Source organism: Synchiropus splendidus, chromosome 4 (genome assembly GCF_027744825.2).
Source record: "Synchiropus splendidus isolate RoL2022-P1 chromosome 4, RoL_Sspl_1.0, whole genome shotgun sequence".
Classification (NCBI taxonomy): domain Eukaryota; kingdom Metazoa; phylum Chordata; class Actinopteri; order Syngnathiformes; family Callionymidae; genus Synchiropus; species Synchiropus splendidus.
This window is the reverse complement of record NC_071337.1, coordinates 27,652,716-27,666,361: the sequence shown is the minus strand read 5'-3', so window position 1 is coordinate 27,666,361 and position 13,646 is coordinate 27,652,716. Positions and strand designations below refer to the sequence as shown.

Here is a 13,646-nt window from a genome sequence, read left to right as displayed (position 1 = left end):
GGGTTCTTTCACAATTAAAACATCCAAGACTGATAAGCAGACTGCTGAGTCCAGGGGACAATATGCCGAGCTCATCGCTGTGTCAATGTAGTGGACAGGAAGCTTTATTTTAACAATAAAAACTTTTTTATAGACTTTGGCTTGGAATCGTCATGTCATGCCCCACACAGGACTTCACAGCTCTGTGACAACACATATTGCTCAACAACACCTAGTCGCAAACCGACAGTGACTAGCCGAGGTTTGGCGGACGTCGTTTCTTCCACGAGTTATCAAGACACGCTCAGAGATGCACTGGTGTGTTAGCTCTTGGTCAGTTATAGTTAGGACGGTTCACACTCAAAACTAGCTTACTCCGCTATGATGTAGCAACCGTTAGCAGCATTGCACTCAGCTTCAGTGTTGGTATTAGACTACAACAACAGTTCAGCCAGGAGTGTTGTCAACAACAGACAGGTCAGTTAGGGGCAACAGCAGTGTCCATGTACAGCCAGTTTCAGTCAACAGTGTCAGTTTACTAAAACAAGTAAATAAATAAGACACATACAAAAACATCTGTAAAAGCGGAGTTTCAAATGAGCTGCCGTGCTGCTTCAGCTTGGATGTTGGACAAGGCTCTGGTCACGCCCCATGAACACCGGATACTTTTAATATAAAAGATTCAAATAGTGTCTTAACATATCCTGACAAGTCATCGGCTGACTTAATTGTCAGCTATCTTCAGAAATGCATTTATAATTTTAAATACGCTGTGAGGCCTGATTGTCCTCACACAGCCAGGCTCATGGGGAAGGGGGCAGAGGGGGAGGTGGTGGAGGTGGTGGGGACTCGGAGCAGGATGGTGGAGGGGGAGGAGGGGGTGGGAAGGGATGGGTCAGTGGAAAGAGATACTGGTGGTAGGATGGTGGGGCAGCAACATAGGGCTGTGGGGGCAAGAATGGGGGAGAAGGGAACGGTGGGGGATAGAAGCTATTTGAGGGCGGAGGAGCAAAGTAGGGGGTCATCTCAGGCGGGTGAGGGGGGGGCAGATGGAACTGAGAAGAGGGGTGAGGATGACTAACGTAGGATGGAGGTAGATGAGAGGGCCTATGAAGGGATGCTGGGGGTCCATGAGAGTAGTGGGAGGAGGTACAGAGAGGCGTAAAGGTTGGAGGAAGAGGAGCACGAGAGAAGTGTGTAGTGTAGTGTCTGTGTGCATGTGCTTGCGCGTCAAAAGTAACCATGGAGTTCCTGCCCGCATTCCATGAGTCTGATGATGGCCGAGGATCAGGCAGAAGTCGCACTTGTGAAGCAGCATTAACACTGGCTGCCGTGCTTGCAGAGGTCCTTGAGTCACAGAGTGCCGGCACGCCAGACTGTGTCCTCGAGTTGGCATGTGAGTTCAAGCCAGTGTGAGTCAACCTGGCTTGTGACCTACATTCAGGGGCTGACACCTTGGAAGTGGGAGTCATCGAGTCGATATGTGTCACTGAGCAAGTAGGAGTCTTCGAGTCATGGTGCATTGCTGTACAATCCGGAGTCCTTGAGTTGGGAGGCGCTGCTATGCTAGCAGGTGTCTTTGAGATGTGTTTAGCAGAGGAAGCAGGAGTCCTTGAGTCTTGTGTTGCGGTGGTAGCAGGAGTCCTTGTGTCTTGTGGTGATGTGGTAGCAGGAGTCCTAGAGCCACGTTGTGTCACTGTGCTAGCAGGAGCCCTTGTGTTGGGATGTGTCGACTTGCTAGCAAAGGTCTTGGAACCAGAATGTGCTGATTTGCTAACATGAGTACCTGAGTTGCTATACGATGTCATTTGTGTCCAAACAGAGCTATGTGAGGTCCCCCCAGCACGCACACTTGAGGGGCTCTGTTGTGTTGTGCTGCTGTGTGGCAGTTTGGGTTTCTGGGCAGGACTGTCTCGCTTCGACAGCTTTGGTTGTTCTGACATGGAAGGAGTTGGGGATGAGGAGGTCAGAGGTGACGGCAAAGGTGGTGGAAGCGATGTTGACGCTGCGGCCATCAAATTGGTGGAAGACTTGGAGGATCGTACAGAAGAATGATGATGTAAAGTGGGATGTGAAGATGAAGATGATGAGGGGACCGCAGTTTTCTGAAATGAATTTATCGAGTGACGATGGCGAACACTCTCCTGTTTGACTGATGACCCAGTGTCCACAGTAGCGTTCCTGTCTCCTCTCTTGTCCTTCTGAGTTTCCTCACTGAGCGCCTCCTGGTGCTCATTGTGATATTGCGTTAGTCGCACATGCCATGCCAGGCTGCAGACCGCAGACACCGTCTTGAACTGGTGGACCACATTTCGTGGGATGAAGTAGACGTCATCATGACGGAGGCGGATGCGAGCGTAGCGGATTCCTTCTCGCCGCAGCTGGTTGAGTTTAGCATCGTCCACCCACTGGACGCACTGAGGACACAGTGTTAGGACATGTCACTGTCAATCAAACAAATAATATATGCGTGTGACTGTACCTGAGACAGCGGCGGCTCATACAGGTCCAGCTGCAGTCGCTGGACAACATACGGGAAATCGGCGGCGTGGAAGCACACTACATCTTTGGTGACACGAGGAGGCTCCACCCTAAGTGTGATTGACAGGTCACATGACATACTTCATCCAGCTCAGTCATGCTATAATCATATACCCTCCCCCGAAGCACACGGCCTTCAGCACACCCACAGCTGCGGTGGTCTGCCGCTCAAAGCCTTGGCCGATGTGGTCAGCGTGAGCACGGGTTCTGTCCTCATACAGCATCTCTCTAGGCTCGCTGGTTCTGGTCAGAGACTGGAGCAGGTTCCTGACCTCGTTAGTGGACCTGAGACCACAAGCAGGAAAATATGGGAGTGCGTCCACTTGTGTGTGTATGTGCCTCACCGTCTCCTCTTGAAAGGACTCTTGGCAATGTCGGCCACAGGGATCATCTGCTCTCCAGGCCTCACCCACATGATGGGACCGTCGTCACTGTCTGTGGGTGCCATCCTGCTGAGACTGGACAGCGTCCCCCATGGGAGCGTCCTCTGGGCACATACAACATTATCACCATCTCCATTTCCACCACCACCTCCATCACCCCTCACCTGCAGAAAGGGCGACTGCTCCAACATTCCAAGAAACTCTGGGAAGTAGTTCCCCACCTCCTCATCCACTGCTCCCACCAGACTGATCTGTCTCATGGCTCCGGCTCGGTATGTGCCATGACTGTAGGTCCTCCTAACCTGCGACAAGAGCACGCACCTCTGTCCTTCATTACCAACACTTAATCTATTGACAAGCTCCTAGCTGTCAAGAGGACTCGCAGAGGCAGAGAAATAAAAACATCTCTGGTAGTGGACAGAACACAAACTCACACACCTGAGAGTAGAACTGGGCCATAGTGGTGGTTTCAATGTCCTTCTTCCCCATTATCTCCATCTTGACTGGCGCTGATGGGAATTTGGACGAGAAGTACTCAAGGAAGTCAGGCAGGTAACCAGATTCTCCATGAACAATTCCCATTACGTAGTGGGCCGCCTGGCACAAACACACACACAAACACTCAGCTGATGACCTGCACCGTTGATAGAATAAGAACAGACCTGTGCCAAGTCCTCGCTGAATGACAGGCTCACAAACTCCTCGGCAAACCTCTGCCTCTGGCCTTCGCTCAGTGTTTTCAGCTGAGAGGAGAAGGCGTGCAGCACCAGTGCACCACCGTTAGGATGCTTCTCCACGTGAATGTAGGGGGCAAACTCCAGCCCCCGCAGGCCTGGATAGGAGTCAGACTTGTGTGGCGGTGATGAGACGGGGAGAGGAGGCGTGAGAGTAGAGCAGACGGTCTGGCTGGAGCAATTGTTGGTCTTCACTCGCTTGTGCTTCTTCTTTTTCTTCTTCACCTTTTTGATGAATAGCCGGTCCAAGTCCTGCTGTCCCTCTGATGCACACAACCAGACCTTGGATCATGTGTATGTGTGCGTGTGTAAGTGAGTGAAACTTGTGCCAACCCACCATTCTCTCTTGTGATATCATTACTCATCTTGTGCCTCTTCTTCACGCTGTTCTTCATCTTCTCCTTCAAACTGAGTTGTGACCTGGATGAGTTCACAGCTGCAACATACAGACACACACACAGATAAGTCTTGATATGTGAGGGCTTGTGTTCCTGTGAGGACACACAGTCTGTTCATGTCACCAAAGACTTCAAGTAAAGCCCCGATTCTCCACCTGAGCAGGCCAGCATCAGCGCTGGGGGCGTGGTCCATGCTCACGATGTTGACAGGAAGGCAATACGCGCAGCGCAGTCTTCTCACGACTCTGACCCACAACACGCACCTGCTGACCAACGCATCGACAGCATCCTCCCCCCCACAACTTTCGTGCTGTGGGGACTTCTCTCTCTCGTCGGCACCGGGCTGATAGCTTTTCTACGGTCACACTATCCACAGAGACGCACCTTTCAGCGGAAGCAGGTCCCCGTTTCCCCTCGTTCCTGGAGAGGGAACGCTGATGTTGTTACCGGGGTGGCTACTGCTTCTGGAGGTGTGTGACGGCTTCTCCTTTTCACCACGTCCATTCAGTCTCTCTTGGCTCTGCCTCTGGGCTTTGCTCAGCAGCGGCTCACCGAGCCGTCCCTGCGGATCCGAGCTGGTCGGATGAGCGGCGGGTGAGAGCTGGCTAGTGCCCGCAGGATTTTGCTCTGTCGTCGGCTGCTTGTGCTTCCCGCCGCCATTCCGACTGACTATCTTCGTGCTGCAGTTGTCCACCCGGTGCTGCTCCCCCGAAGACGCGCGGTCGTGGTGGAGGGAAGACTGTAAGAGGTCGTCGACGCGCTGGTGTGGCGGACTGGAGGTGAGTGCGGAGCTCCGCCAGTCCGCCATCTTAACTTGTCTTCCTGTTTACAATCCGGCGGGCGGGGCTTAGTGATTGACAGGAGATTGAGAACGTTCCAGCTGGGTGGTCAAACGAGACCCGGGGCCACAGTCGCAAGCAAAATTTAAAATGTAAACAGGAACGCACACCACGTAAACACGCGTAAAACACAATAGACTTTCATAATAATTTTATTTTGTTGATTGATTTCAGCAACATACAAACGTGTCCATGTGTGACTGCGAAGTCATCACCGATTGGTGGAGGAGCAGAAGGGGGCGGGCTCTGTCATAAAGGCACAGGTGAGCTCACTGAGGGTTCAAAGATGCGCGAGTGAAGGCTGCAGCAAACACGGTTACAAAAATAACTTTAAAAAGGATCAGCAGCATGGAAATCTCCATGTTCGTCTTCGTCACACACTCGTGCTGATGTTGATGGTTCTGCCTGTGAGATTATTGATCCTCCAGAATTTCAGAACCCAAGATAGACCTTAAAAAAAGATGAAAAATCAGAAAAAAACCCCAGAGATTCTGGAACAAGACTCAGGTGTCCAGCTGAGTCTGGATCTCTGTCCCAGTAGAGTTCCCACTGAAGGACCATGTTCCAGACAGGTTCCTGGTCCATGCATGAGGATCAGGATAAGACAGGATTGTCGCCTGGCGCCCCCTGGTGTCTCTACTTTTCCAGTGCTGAAGACAATCCACCGGAAAGTTCTGGACCCCAGATTGAAACGAGCATGAACTGAAGAAACAGAGCTAATGTCAGTAGACCCATGGAGCCTCCAGGGTTCTTGGAACACAGGGGTGGGTTCTGATTCGGTCAGACTGGAGGCACGTCAGGGGAAGAAGTGAAAAGAACTAGTCTCTTTGGTGGCGTTTGTCTCCAGGTGGGATCAAACTGGCTCCACCATCAGGTCCACTCCAGCGGGGGTTTATGCGGGCCCTGCGGCAGACCCCAGCAGCTACCGAACCCTGAAACACAGGTGAACGGAACTGATGACTAGTCTCAGTGCCAGCAGGGTTTTTAGTCTCATGAAAGCCACTTCACATGGCATTGCAGTCATGCAGACTTACCCACCCAGGTCCGAGGGTCCGGTAGAAGCAGGAGATGTCTTTTGAATGCACTCAGACACACCTGTAAAGATAGAGAAACAGGATCAAAATAAGAAAAAAAAAAAAAAACATTCCAGAGAACACTCATGCATGCAGACACACAAACCTCTATTAGGCCCAGTGGCTTCAGTTGAGTTCTTCACCTCTGATATATCTGAGAAAGAATCACAGTCAAAAACACTTATATTGATATAAAGCAGACAGATATACAGACAGACACACACACACTCCTGTAGATAGTCAAGTGGGCAGGGCTTCAGACAGGAAGTTCTAAAAAAAAAAAAGTGCTGGGATGTGGACCAGGGTGCAGCGATCAATGACGCACCTGAGGCCAGGACGAAGGACTCTGGGGTTCTCTCTGGGAGAGGAGGGGGGGAGTCGTCGCTGTCCCAGAACTCTAGGTCACATGACAAGAACAACCACTGTTGTATCACTAGCTCTGTCCTTGTGTTCATACTAGTTCTGAACAGGACTCAGATTGTCAGGACAGCAGACCAGCACTCGTGATAGAACTCTTATGACACCCAAGCTCTTGTTAAATACAAGGAGCACGCTGACATCAAGCATTTCACCTCCTAGTCAACTACCATCAACAACCTTGATGAGCGAGCACCAATCACTACCAGCCCAGCCGACGGCAGCCAATAACAAAGCAGCGCATTGATCAACAATCCAACGCAAAGGCGAAGAAGAGCAAGAAGGCAGATTGTTTTAGACCCGGGACGTCAATCAACACCGTCGAGAGTTTAAGGACTCAGTCCAGGTCCAAACCCAGATGCACCAGATCCACTTCACACCCAAGCCCATAGCCAACTGACATAAGAAGCAACAGATTCCATGTATTAAACACACGCACATGCAAGAGCACGCACACACGCACAGACAGACAGAAACAAGAACGTACTCTCTGGGTCAGAGGTTGGGGAAGTCTGTCCAGCGATGGACATGGATGAAACCTTCCTGAGCATCGGCTGGTCACCATGATGAGTGGCTGTGACTGTTGCCATGGAGACGCTGATGTGATAGCTGTCCCGGGCAGCAGTCAGCTCCATGTCACCCTCTTCCTCTGAATTGTCAGAGTGTAGCGGGTTGGTGAAGCTCAGGGCAGTCCGGACTGGCGTGGAGGAGGAGGAGGTGGAGGAGGGAGGGGAGAGATGGGAGGAGGAAGAGGACGAGGCAGGGGCATGCTCTGAGGAAGAGGACGATGATGATGGGGGAGCAATGTCCGAAGAGGACGAAGATGAAGGGGCGAACTGGTCCAAGTAAGGCTTGGAGAGCTTGTCCGGACTGCTGCAGGACTGGGTCCAGGTTGCCTGCCCAGCCTTGTCCTGACCCTTCGTCCTCTCTGGGTTCACTGGCAGGTGGTTGGGTCTGGCCAGGATCCCACCTTCAGCTCCCTCGGTCCCTGACTCCTCAGACAGAGAGGAGCTGGAGGTAAGCAGTGATGGACCAGAACGGGCTTTGAAGGCGTGGCTTCGCTGCAGTGCCACAGACTGATTGGCTGCTGAGGTGTCAAAGCTGCGCGGACCCTCCTGCAGCGGCACCTTCTTGATCTCAATGCTGAGCTTCCTCTCGATCCGAGGTACCCCAGAGCTGTCCAGAACCGGGGAGAGTGGTGAGGAGGGCGCAGGACTGTGACCTGGCTCTGCCTTGGCTCTGTTGCTGTAATTGTCGTTTAAGTCCAGATCAGCTGGCGGCGCAGGATCAGGCAGATCCCTGTCTTTGAGTTCCGACGCACTCTGAGTTGGCTGGTTCTGATGTGGGTCCCAGTTCTGGTTCTGCAGGGAATTGAGAGAAAGTTACAGACATCTCCTGCCTCATCAGAGACCACAGCAATCGTGTCACCTGAGAGGAGGCCGTCGCCAAAACATGGATCACAGGTTTGGGATGGTATCGGTCGTTGTCCTGCCGGACATCAGTGACGGTGGGGAAGGCAGAGGGGGGAGACGGGGTGAGAATAGGGGGCACAGGGTGAGGCTCCGGGGGCTGCAGGATTTCCTCCTTCACATCTCCCTCCACCTGAGAGCTGAAGAGCAAGTCAAGTAGCAAATGAAGACAGGATCAAGAGAGCGGGACAAATTCTGAGCTCACCTCCGGATGCGTGGAGGTTTGGGGGGAGGAGTGTCCAATCTCTCATCATCTGACTGCTGACCACACTTGTCTAAACTCTGGACCTGTAGAAACCCAACCACAACCATGTTTCTAAAGTGGACCATTTCTGTGTTTGAAAGAGCATGTGTGTGGGGGCTGGTTTATCTTACTTTGTGGGGATCAATTTTTGACAACACTATCCTTGTGAGGACCGTATGACATTATGGGGGCATTTGGCTCGACCCCACGAGGTTAAGCCTCAATTTGAGGATGAAGACTTCAAAATGACTGGGTCATTATAATTAGGTTTCAATTTGGTTCAGACTCATGGTTAAGGTGAGCCATGTGTTTTGGATGGTTAGGTTTAGGGTGAGAGGCTGGGGAAAGCACAATGGCAATGGCAATGGCAAACTTCACAACTGTGTGTATATGTGTGTGTACCATGTTATCAAGGATGTGGGTTCCGGGACCTTCCAGGACCTGCAGCTGTTTCTGGAACAGTTGTGCTATGGCTCGGTGGACCAGCTCGTACTGCTCCTGAAGAGGCAGAGACCAGGTCATCCCTCTGGCCTGATGTAATCTCCCAGAATAATCCTACCACCCAGAACTAATCTCACAACATAATCTCACATCACAAGGTAATCTCATGATGCGACCATTCACATTCTTGATAAACATTGCTGTGAAATAGACTTGACAGGGGGGAGATTATGGAGAGAACAAACTTTGGTCTGGACAGCAGAGTGTCGCTGGGTCCTCATCTCTTGGATTAGACGGAAGACATTGAAGTCTTCAGGGATTTTCTGAAAGCAGAGAGGGAAGGTCACATGACCGCAGAGACAGTGAATCAACACTGTGTCAACGTACTCCAGCCTTCAGCAGATTCCACGTGTAGTCGATGGCGCAGATGGCTCCCGTTCTCCCGCAGCCTGCACTGAAGACAGAAACCCGATGTCAGTAAACACTGACCATAGAGCGACACGTCCCACACTTAAAATCACATGAACAGTCACAACAACAGTTCACTAGCACACAGGAGGTTCTGCTTCAAGATGTGATGCTGTCACAGACAGACTGGAAGGACACACAGACATCACAGAGAGCTAAGACAGATGCTGGTTCGGACTAAGTTCATTTTCGCTTTTTGGCTTGCCGCGACAGTCTCGTCATAATGGTGGGTCTTTTCTTTTTAAATGAGGATTTATTTTCATTTTTTCAGCACCTGAACAAACATGACACCGCTGCTACAGATTTGACTTTTAACATTTCAAGTTTAGCCTGGGCATATGCTGACACATAATATCCAAGATCCTGGTACTGCCTACTGGGGGTTACCTTCCTGGGCCACACGCGATAGTTAAAGCACCATTGTGGAAGGAAGTAGCAGCTCCATAGCTTCTTCTGCCCCAAGCTTTTCTTGCGTTTTGCAATTCGGGATAGGAATTACCCCAAAGGAGTAATAACTGAACTTAGTCTTGTAAGGAAAGAAATATTCTTGTTTGAGGCCAATGTTCATTAACAATGCTGTTATTATAATGCTACCAGGAATGCACTGAGCCCAAATTTATGGTCACACACCAATTTTACAAATAACCAATTCTTTTCTGTCACAGCATACGTCTTCATGGAAATTGTTTTATTGAAAAACAATATCAGTGAATACACCAGTATTTAGCTTTTAAAAATAAAGTGAGGCAGTAAATAAAATACAACAATTTGGAGAACAAATTAACAGCATAACAACTCAAATATCCTGTGTTTCTGTCAGGCTGCAGATGTGACAGAGTAGTGGCTCTGCATACTATATCTGGGCTCAGGTGCTCAGAGTTTGATTGTGTAGCTTTGCACTTCTTAACACTCATTACAGCCGGAAGTAGCCTGTAGTACTCCTGCTAGCATTTGCATTAGCTTTATTAGCTATAAACACTGCCTGAACAGTAGTGTCAAATGAGATTCGTTGTGTTGAACGAGATGACTGAGGTTCCTCCATGACCTATTTTTACTTGCATACTGTGATCCTCAGTAACTCTAATCTAACTCCACAATACGCGACACGTGTGTTTACTACGGTCCACAAATGCATCACGAATGGAGGGCTATGGCGGGGTTTCGTTTAATGAAGTGTGGCTGTTCTACATGTGTTTGCATCAGATTTACGGTTAGTGCACTAGGGTGTACTAATCCTTCAAACCAAAGTTAAGATGTGTGTAACTTAAATGCAGGTATTTATTATGAGGAAAATATTTTAAATTATACAATCTTTCAGGAGGCTGTATGTTTTGTTTTGTTTTGAATTTTATATGGTCCTAATTTTGTAACAGATTTATTATTTGAAGCATGAATATTGCTTTACACTATTGCACTGACTCATGTAAGTTAAGCACACAGTCCCAGCCATAAATGCAATGGTACCAAGTCAGTCAGTCTGGGGACCACCAACCTGCAGTGGACACAGATGGGGACGTGGTTGTCCTCCTGGTACTCCCTCATCAACCCAATCATGTCCAGGATGGAGTCAAACGAGGACGGGACGTCGTGGTCTGGCCAATTCATGTAGTGAAACTGAGTGATCCTGCGGCTTTCCTGAAACCACATAGAAATCATATGAATGTCAAGTTACAGCACACACACAAACACTTCTATCTGAGTGAGGGCACTCATTGACAAATCGCCTTCCGAAGCCTAATAACAAGTGATGCAAATGTAACCATCACTCTTAGCCCAACTTTAACCTAATTTGAATCATCAAACTAAGGGTTGAAGAAGTGAGGACTGATCAAAAAGGGCCAAAAACTCATACTGCTTCTCTCAAAGATAGGAGTGCAGGGGCACGCATACACGCACGCACCTCCTGGTACTTGACCAACAACGTCCTGATGAAATAGTCAGTTCTGGACTGTTCGGATTCCTGAGACACACACGAGAAAAAAACTTTAGAACACACTTTCAGATATAAACAAAGATGTAGTTGCATGCGCAGACTTACACAGGCGATAGTGAAGGGTCCGAAGCTCAGCGACCCCTCCCCCATCAAGGGGAAATACTTCTCACACTTTTTCTGAGAGGAAAACAATGTTAAGATTCCAAAGTTGTCCGAGAACTGCAGGCGCGTCACATCTACTCACCCGACCCATCTCAAACTCCCGGCATGCCATGACGATGACCTGGACACATTCAGCAACATGAGCATTAAGTGAGGCATCCATAAAGTCACCACATGCACACACATACACACCGTGATGTTGTATTGCCAGTTCATCCGCCAGAAGTCCAGGACGGTGTTGGGAAGTGGCCCTTGGGTGGCAATGTAGGACTCTGGACCATCCACACCCTGCAGACAGGAAGTGGTCGTCATCACCAGCAGGTCAATGGTTGCAGCCAAATTCCAATTGTTACCTTGACAAAATTTGCGTTGATGTAATCAGAGTCCTCTGTTGACGTCTGTAACGTCAGTTTCACCCGAGTATGATCAACTGAACGGAGAGAGTGAGAGTTAATGACATACGTGTGTGTGTGTGTGTGAGTGAGTGCATGCTTGCGTCCTCACATGGTAGTATATCCTTGTATCTATTCTTCTTCACGTTCTCCTCCCTCTCTCCCTCGTTTGTCGGGTAGATCTTCTCTGTGCGATATTTGGTGGAGAGTCGGCGCAGACGCTGCAATGAAAAAAGTAGGATGACATCAACAGATCATGAAACAGAGCACTGAGGACAACCTGCGGTTTGCTTGCCTAACGGATGAACAAGTGAATGATGTTCAATATGTGTGCGGCAGGAAATTGAACGTGTGCACACACAATTGACCATAGCTGGGTGACTGTCCATAATCCTGGGTCTGTGCATGTATGTAGTGATGATCCAACCAAACAAAATGTTTTGTAAAAGACCATCCATGTCACAGCAAATGCCTCGTGAAACGGTGAAAGTGGAGGAAGAACTGTGGGACGGACCCACACCATGGATTGATACAGCCTAGGTATCAGGGCTGCGTTTGTAGTGAGAGAAAGAAGCATCAGCTGCTAGTGGAAGAGTTACTTCCTGTTGTCAGGTCCACACGCATGCTCTCAAGTTGTGAAATGTGCAGAAAAGGAATGTTGCAAGCTGCAGCAGGTAGAGGGAGTGTGTGTCACAGGTCACAGCCCTCCATCAGCTGCTGAGTGCTCCTGATGTTTAAGCTATGCAAATGTACAGTAAACGTACACGTGTGTACGTTCCTGGTTCACTTTAACAGCAGTGAAGCTTTGAGAGTGTTCTTCACCGACTGTGGAGGCTCCACAAACATGGACCTTTATGTTCACATGGCTCCATCAACTTGTTTGTCCACAGATTCAGACTTCTCTTCAATAGTCAACACAACTTCACGAAGGATCCCCATGTCCAGAAGAGTGACACACTAACAGTAACTGACATCAAACTGAGATCTGCTGTCAGACTGAGCTGCTGTGGTTGTTGTTGTGACTTGTGAGTTTGGGGTTGGTCTCAGCTCAAGCTCACAAACCTATTTGTGCAAACATTTTCTATAAATCACGGAAACACGTGAAGCCACTTATCTACCACAACACGTCACCACTACCTCACACCTAAAATCAGAATCAGAATCAGATTTAAAATCATGACAGCTCGGCAGTTTTAATCAAACCCGGGAAGAACCGTGAAGTATTGGGCTCTGGTCACGTGACCCGCAGGTCAGCTGACCACATACAGGCGGTCAGTCGGGAGGTTGTGTGTATGGAGAAAGGTCAAGTCTGGACCGCAGAGTGACTTGGAGCTGTGGCAGCGTGTGTGGCATAAAGACAGCGCATTGCGACGTAGCGACTCGTGTTTGGGTGGTCAACGTGACAGCTAAGCCCTACGCGAAGCCGGGAGACGGAAGGAAAAGGACGCGACGGGCCGCCCCTGCCTCCCCTCCGGGCGGTGTGGCGCTAAGGTGTTAGACCCACCATGAAGTCGCAGGCGAAGCTGTCCTCTCCTCGCTCTTCGTCCCCGCGGCTCATGGACTTCACTCCCTGAATGAAGCTTCTCAGGACGCCGGCTTGCTCCATCCTCGTTCCTCTCCTGCCCGCGTCCAAACAACAATCGGGCTCCACAGGGAGACGGACGAGGCGGCTGGTGGCAGAAGAGTGGTCACGGCTCCTCCCCGGGACTCATGCTCGCTCCTCAGCTTCTCCTGCGGAGCTGCCGCCCCATGTCGAACCGCCACTACCCCCTTTCTTTGGCCTCACGGTCGCTCCCAGGTCCACGGTCGGCGTGGGAGCCAGCAGGGGGGACGACGAGAGCGGAAGGCCGTTGTGGCGGCTCTCAGTGTCCAGCTCTCTCCACCAGAAGGCCGGTATACTTCGCCTGAGGCGCGGCTACGTGGTCCTCCCTCGCCGCTCGCGAATATTTATACTCAGTTCTGAGCTCCGGCGCACCGAGAAGAAGAGTCCCCGTCCTCGGTCCTATACGCTCCAGCAGGCCGACTCGGTGCCCCTCCCTGTCCGCCGCTGCTGCCACACGCTCACCGCTGCTGTTGGCCCGCCTCTTCCTGGAAGCGCCGCTTTCTCATTGGGCAGCTGCGATCCCAGCACAGAAGTCTCACTGGGCGATGAACACATCAGTCAAAGAGAGAC

At 50.4% G+C, this 13,646-nt stretch overlaps 2 protein-coding genes across 8 annotated transcripts; both read right to left on the bottom strand.

Annotated features, from left to right (window-relative positions):
- Window positions 1–65: 65 nt before the first annotated feature.
- On the bottom strand, window positions 66–4,859 carry LOC128758246 (lysine-specific demethylase RSBN1L-like). Of its 2 annotated transcripts, none has more exons than XM_053864214.1 (9): window positions 4,420–4,859; window positions 3,975–4,073; window positions 3,566–3,900; window positions 3,342–3,500; window positions 3,068–3,205; window positions 2,865–3,007; window positions 2,635–2,805; window positions 2,462–2,570; window positions 66–2,396 (listed from the first exon to the last, which is right to left on the bottom strand). In XM_053864214.1, exons 1-9 carry the CDS (start codon window positions 4,841–4,843, stop codon window positions 783–785), a joined length of 3,192 nt encoding a protein of 1,063 aa, XP_053720189.1. In that variant the 5' UTR covers window positions 4,844–4,859; the 3' UTR covers window positions 66–782. The 2 variants fall into 2 exon arrangements, with proteins under 2 accessions (XP_053720189.1, XP_053720190.1); XM_053864215.1 differs by having other exon boundaries at window positions 2,252–2,396; window positions 2,670–2,805.
- Window positions 4,860–5,024: 165 nt separating this feature from the next.
- Window positions 5,025–13,513, bottom strand: ptpn12 (protein tyrosine phosphatase non-receptor type 12). 6 transcript variants are annotated; one of them, XM_053864219.1, is made up of 18 exons: window positions 12,978–13,513; window positions 11,586–11,694; window positions 11,435–11,511; window positions 11,274–11,369; window positions 11,164–11,202; window positions 11,025–11,096; window positions 10,887–10,946; window positions 10,479–10,621; window positions 8,906–8,972; window positions 8,764–8,841; window positions 8,480–8,575; window positions 8,039–8,121; window positions 7,793–7,973; window positions 6,852–7,725; window positions 6,273–6,344; window positions 6,054–6,101; window positions 5,909–5,969; window positions 5,025–5,806 (listed from the first exon to the last, which is right to left on the bottom strand). In XM_053864219.1, the coding sequence occupies exons 1-18, from the start codon at window positions 13,077–13,079 to the stop codon at window positions 5,797–5,799; spliced, it is 2,268 nt and encodes a 755-aa protein (XP_053720194.1). In that variant the 5' UTR covers window positions 13,080–13,513; the 3' UTR covers window positions 5,025–5,796. The 6 variants fall into 6 exon arrangements, with proteins under 6 accessions (XP_053720194.1, XP_053720193.1, XP_053720192.1 ...); XM_053864218.1 differs by having other exon boundaries at window positions 5,913–5,969; XM_053864217.1 differs by having other exon boundaries at window positions 6,054–6,344.
- Window positions 13,514–13,646: the final 133 nt, after the last annotated feature.

What these genes read in the sequence shown, in the direction of transcription:
- ptpn12 (XM_053864216.1), bottom strand. Translation starts at nt 13,079, where the DNA reads ATGGAGCAAGCCGGCGTCCTGAGAAGCTTCATTCAGGGAGTGAAGTCC. An exon ending in ACTCTGCTGTCCAGACCAAA is followed by an intron (nt 8,576 to 8,763) that starts GTTTGTTCTCTC and finishes CTGCCTCTTCAG; the next exon opens with GAGCAGTACGAGCTGGTCCA. An exon ending in AAACCTCCACGCATCCGGAG is followed by an intron (nt 7,974 to 8,038) that starts GTGAGCTCAGAA and finishes CTTGCTCTTCAG; the next exon opens with CTCTCAGGTGGAGGGAGATG.
- LOC128758246 (XM_053864214.1), bottom strand. Translation starts at nt 4,843, where the DNA reads ATGGCGGACTGGCGGAGCTCCGCACTCACCTCCAGTCCGCCACACCAG. An exon ending in TGGCCCAGTTCTACTCTCAG is followed by an intron (nt 3,206 to 3,341) that starts GTGTGTGAGTTT and finishes CTCTTGTCGCAG; the next exon opens with GTTAGGAGGACCTACAGTCA. An exon ending in GCCGTGTGCTTCGGGGGAGG is followed by an intron (nt 2,571 to 2,634) that starts GTATATGATTAT and finishes AATCACACTTAG; the next exon opens with GGTGGAGCCTCCTCGTGTCA.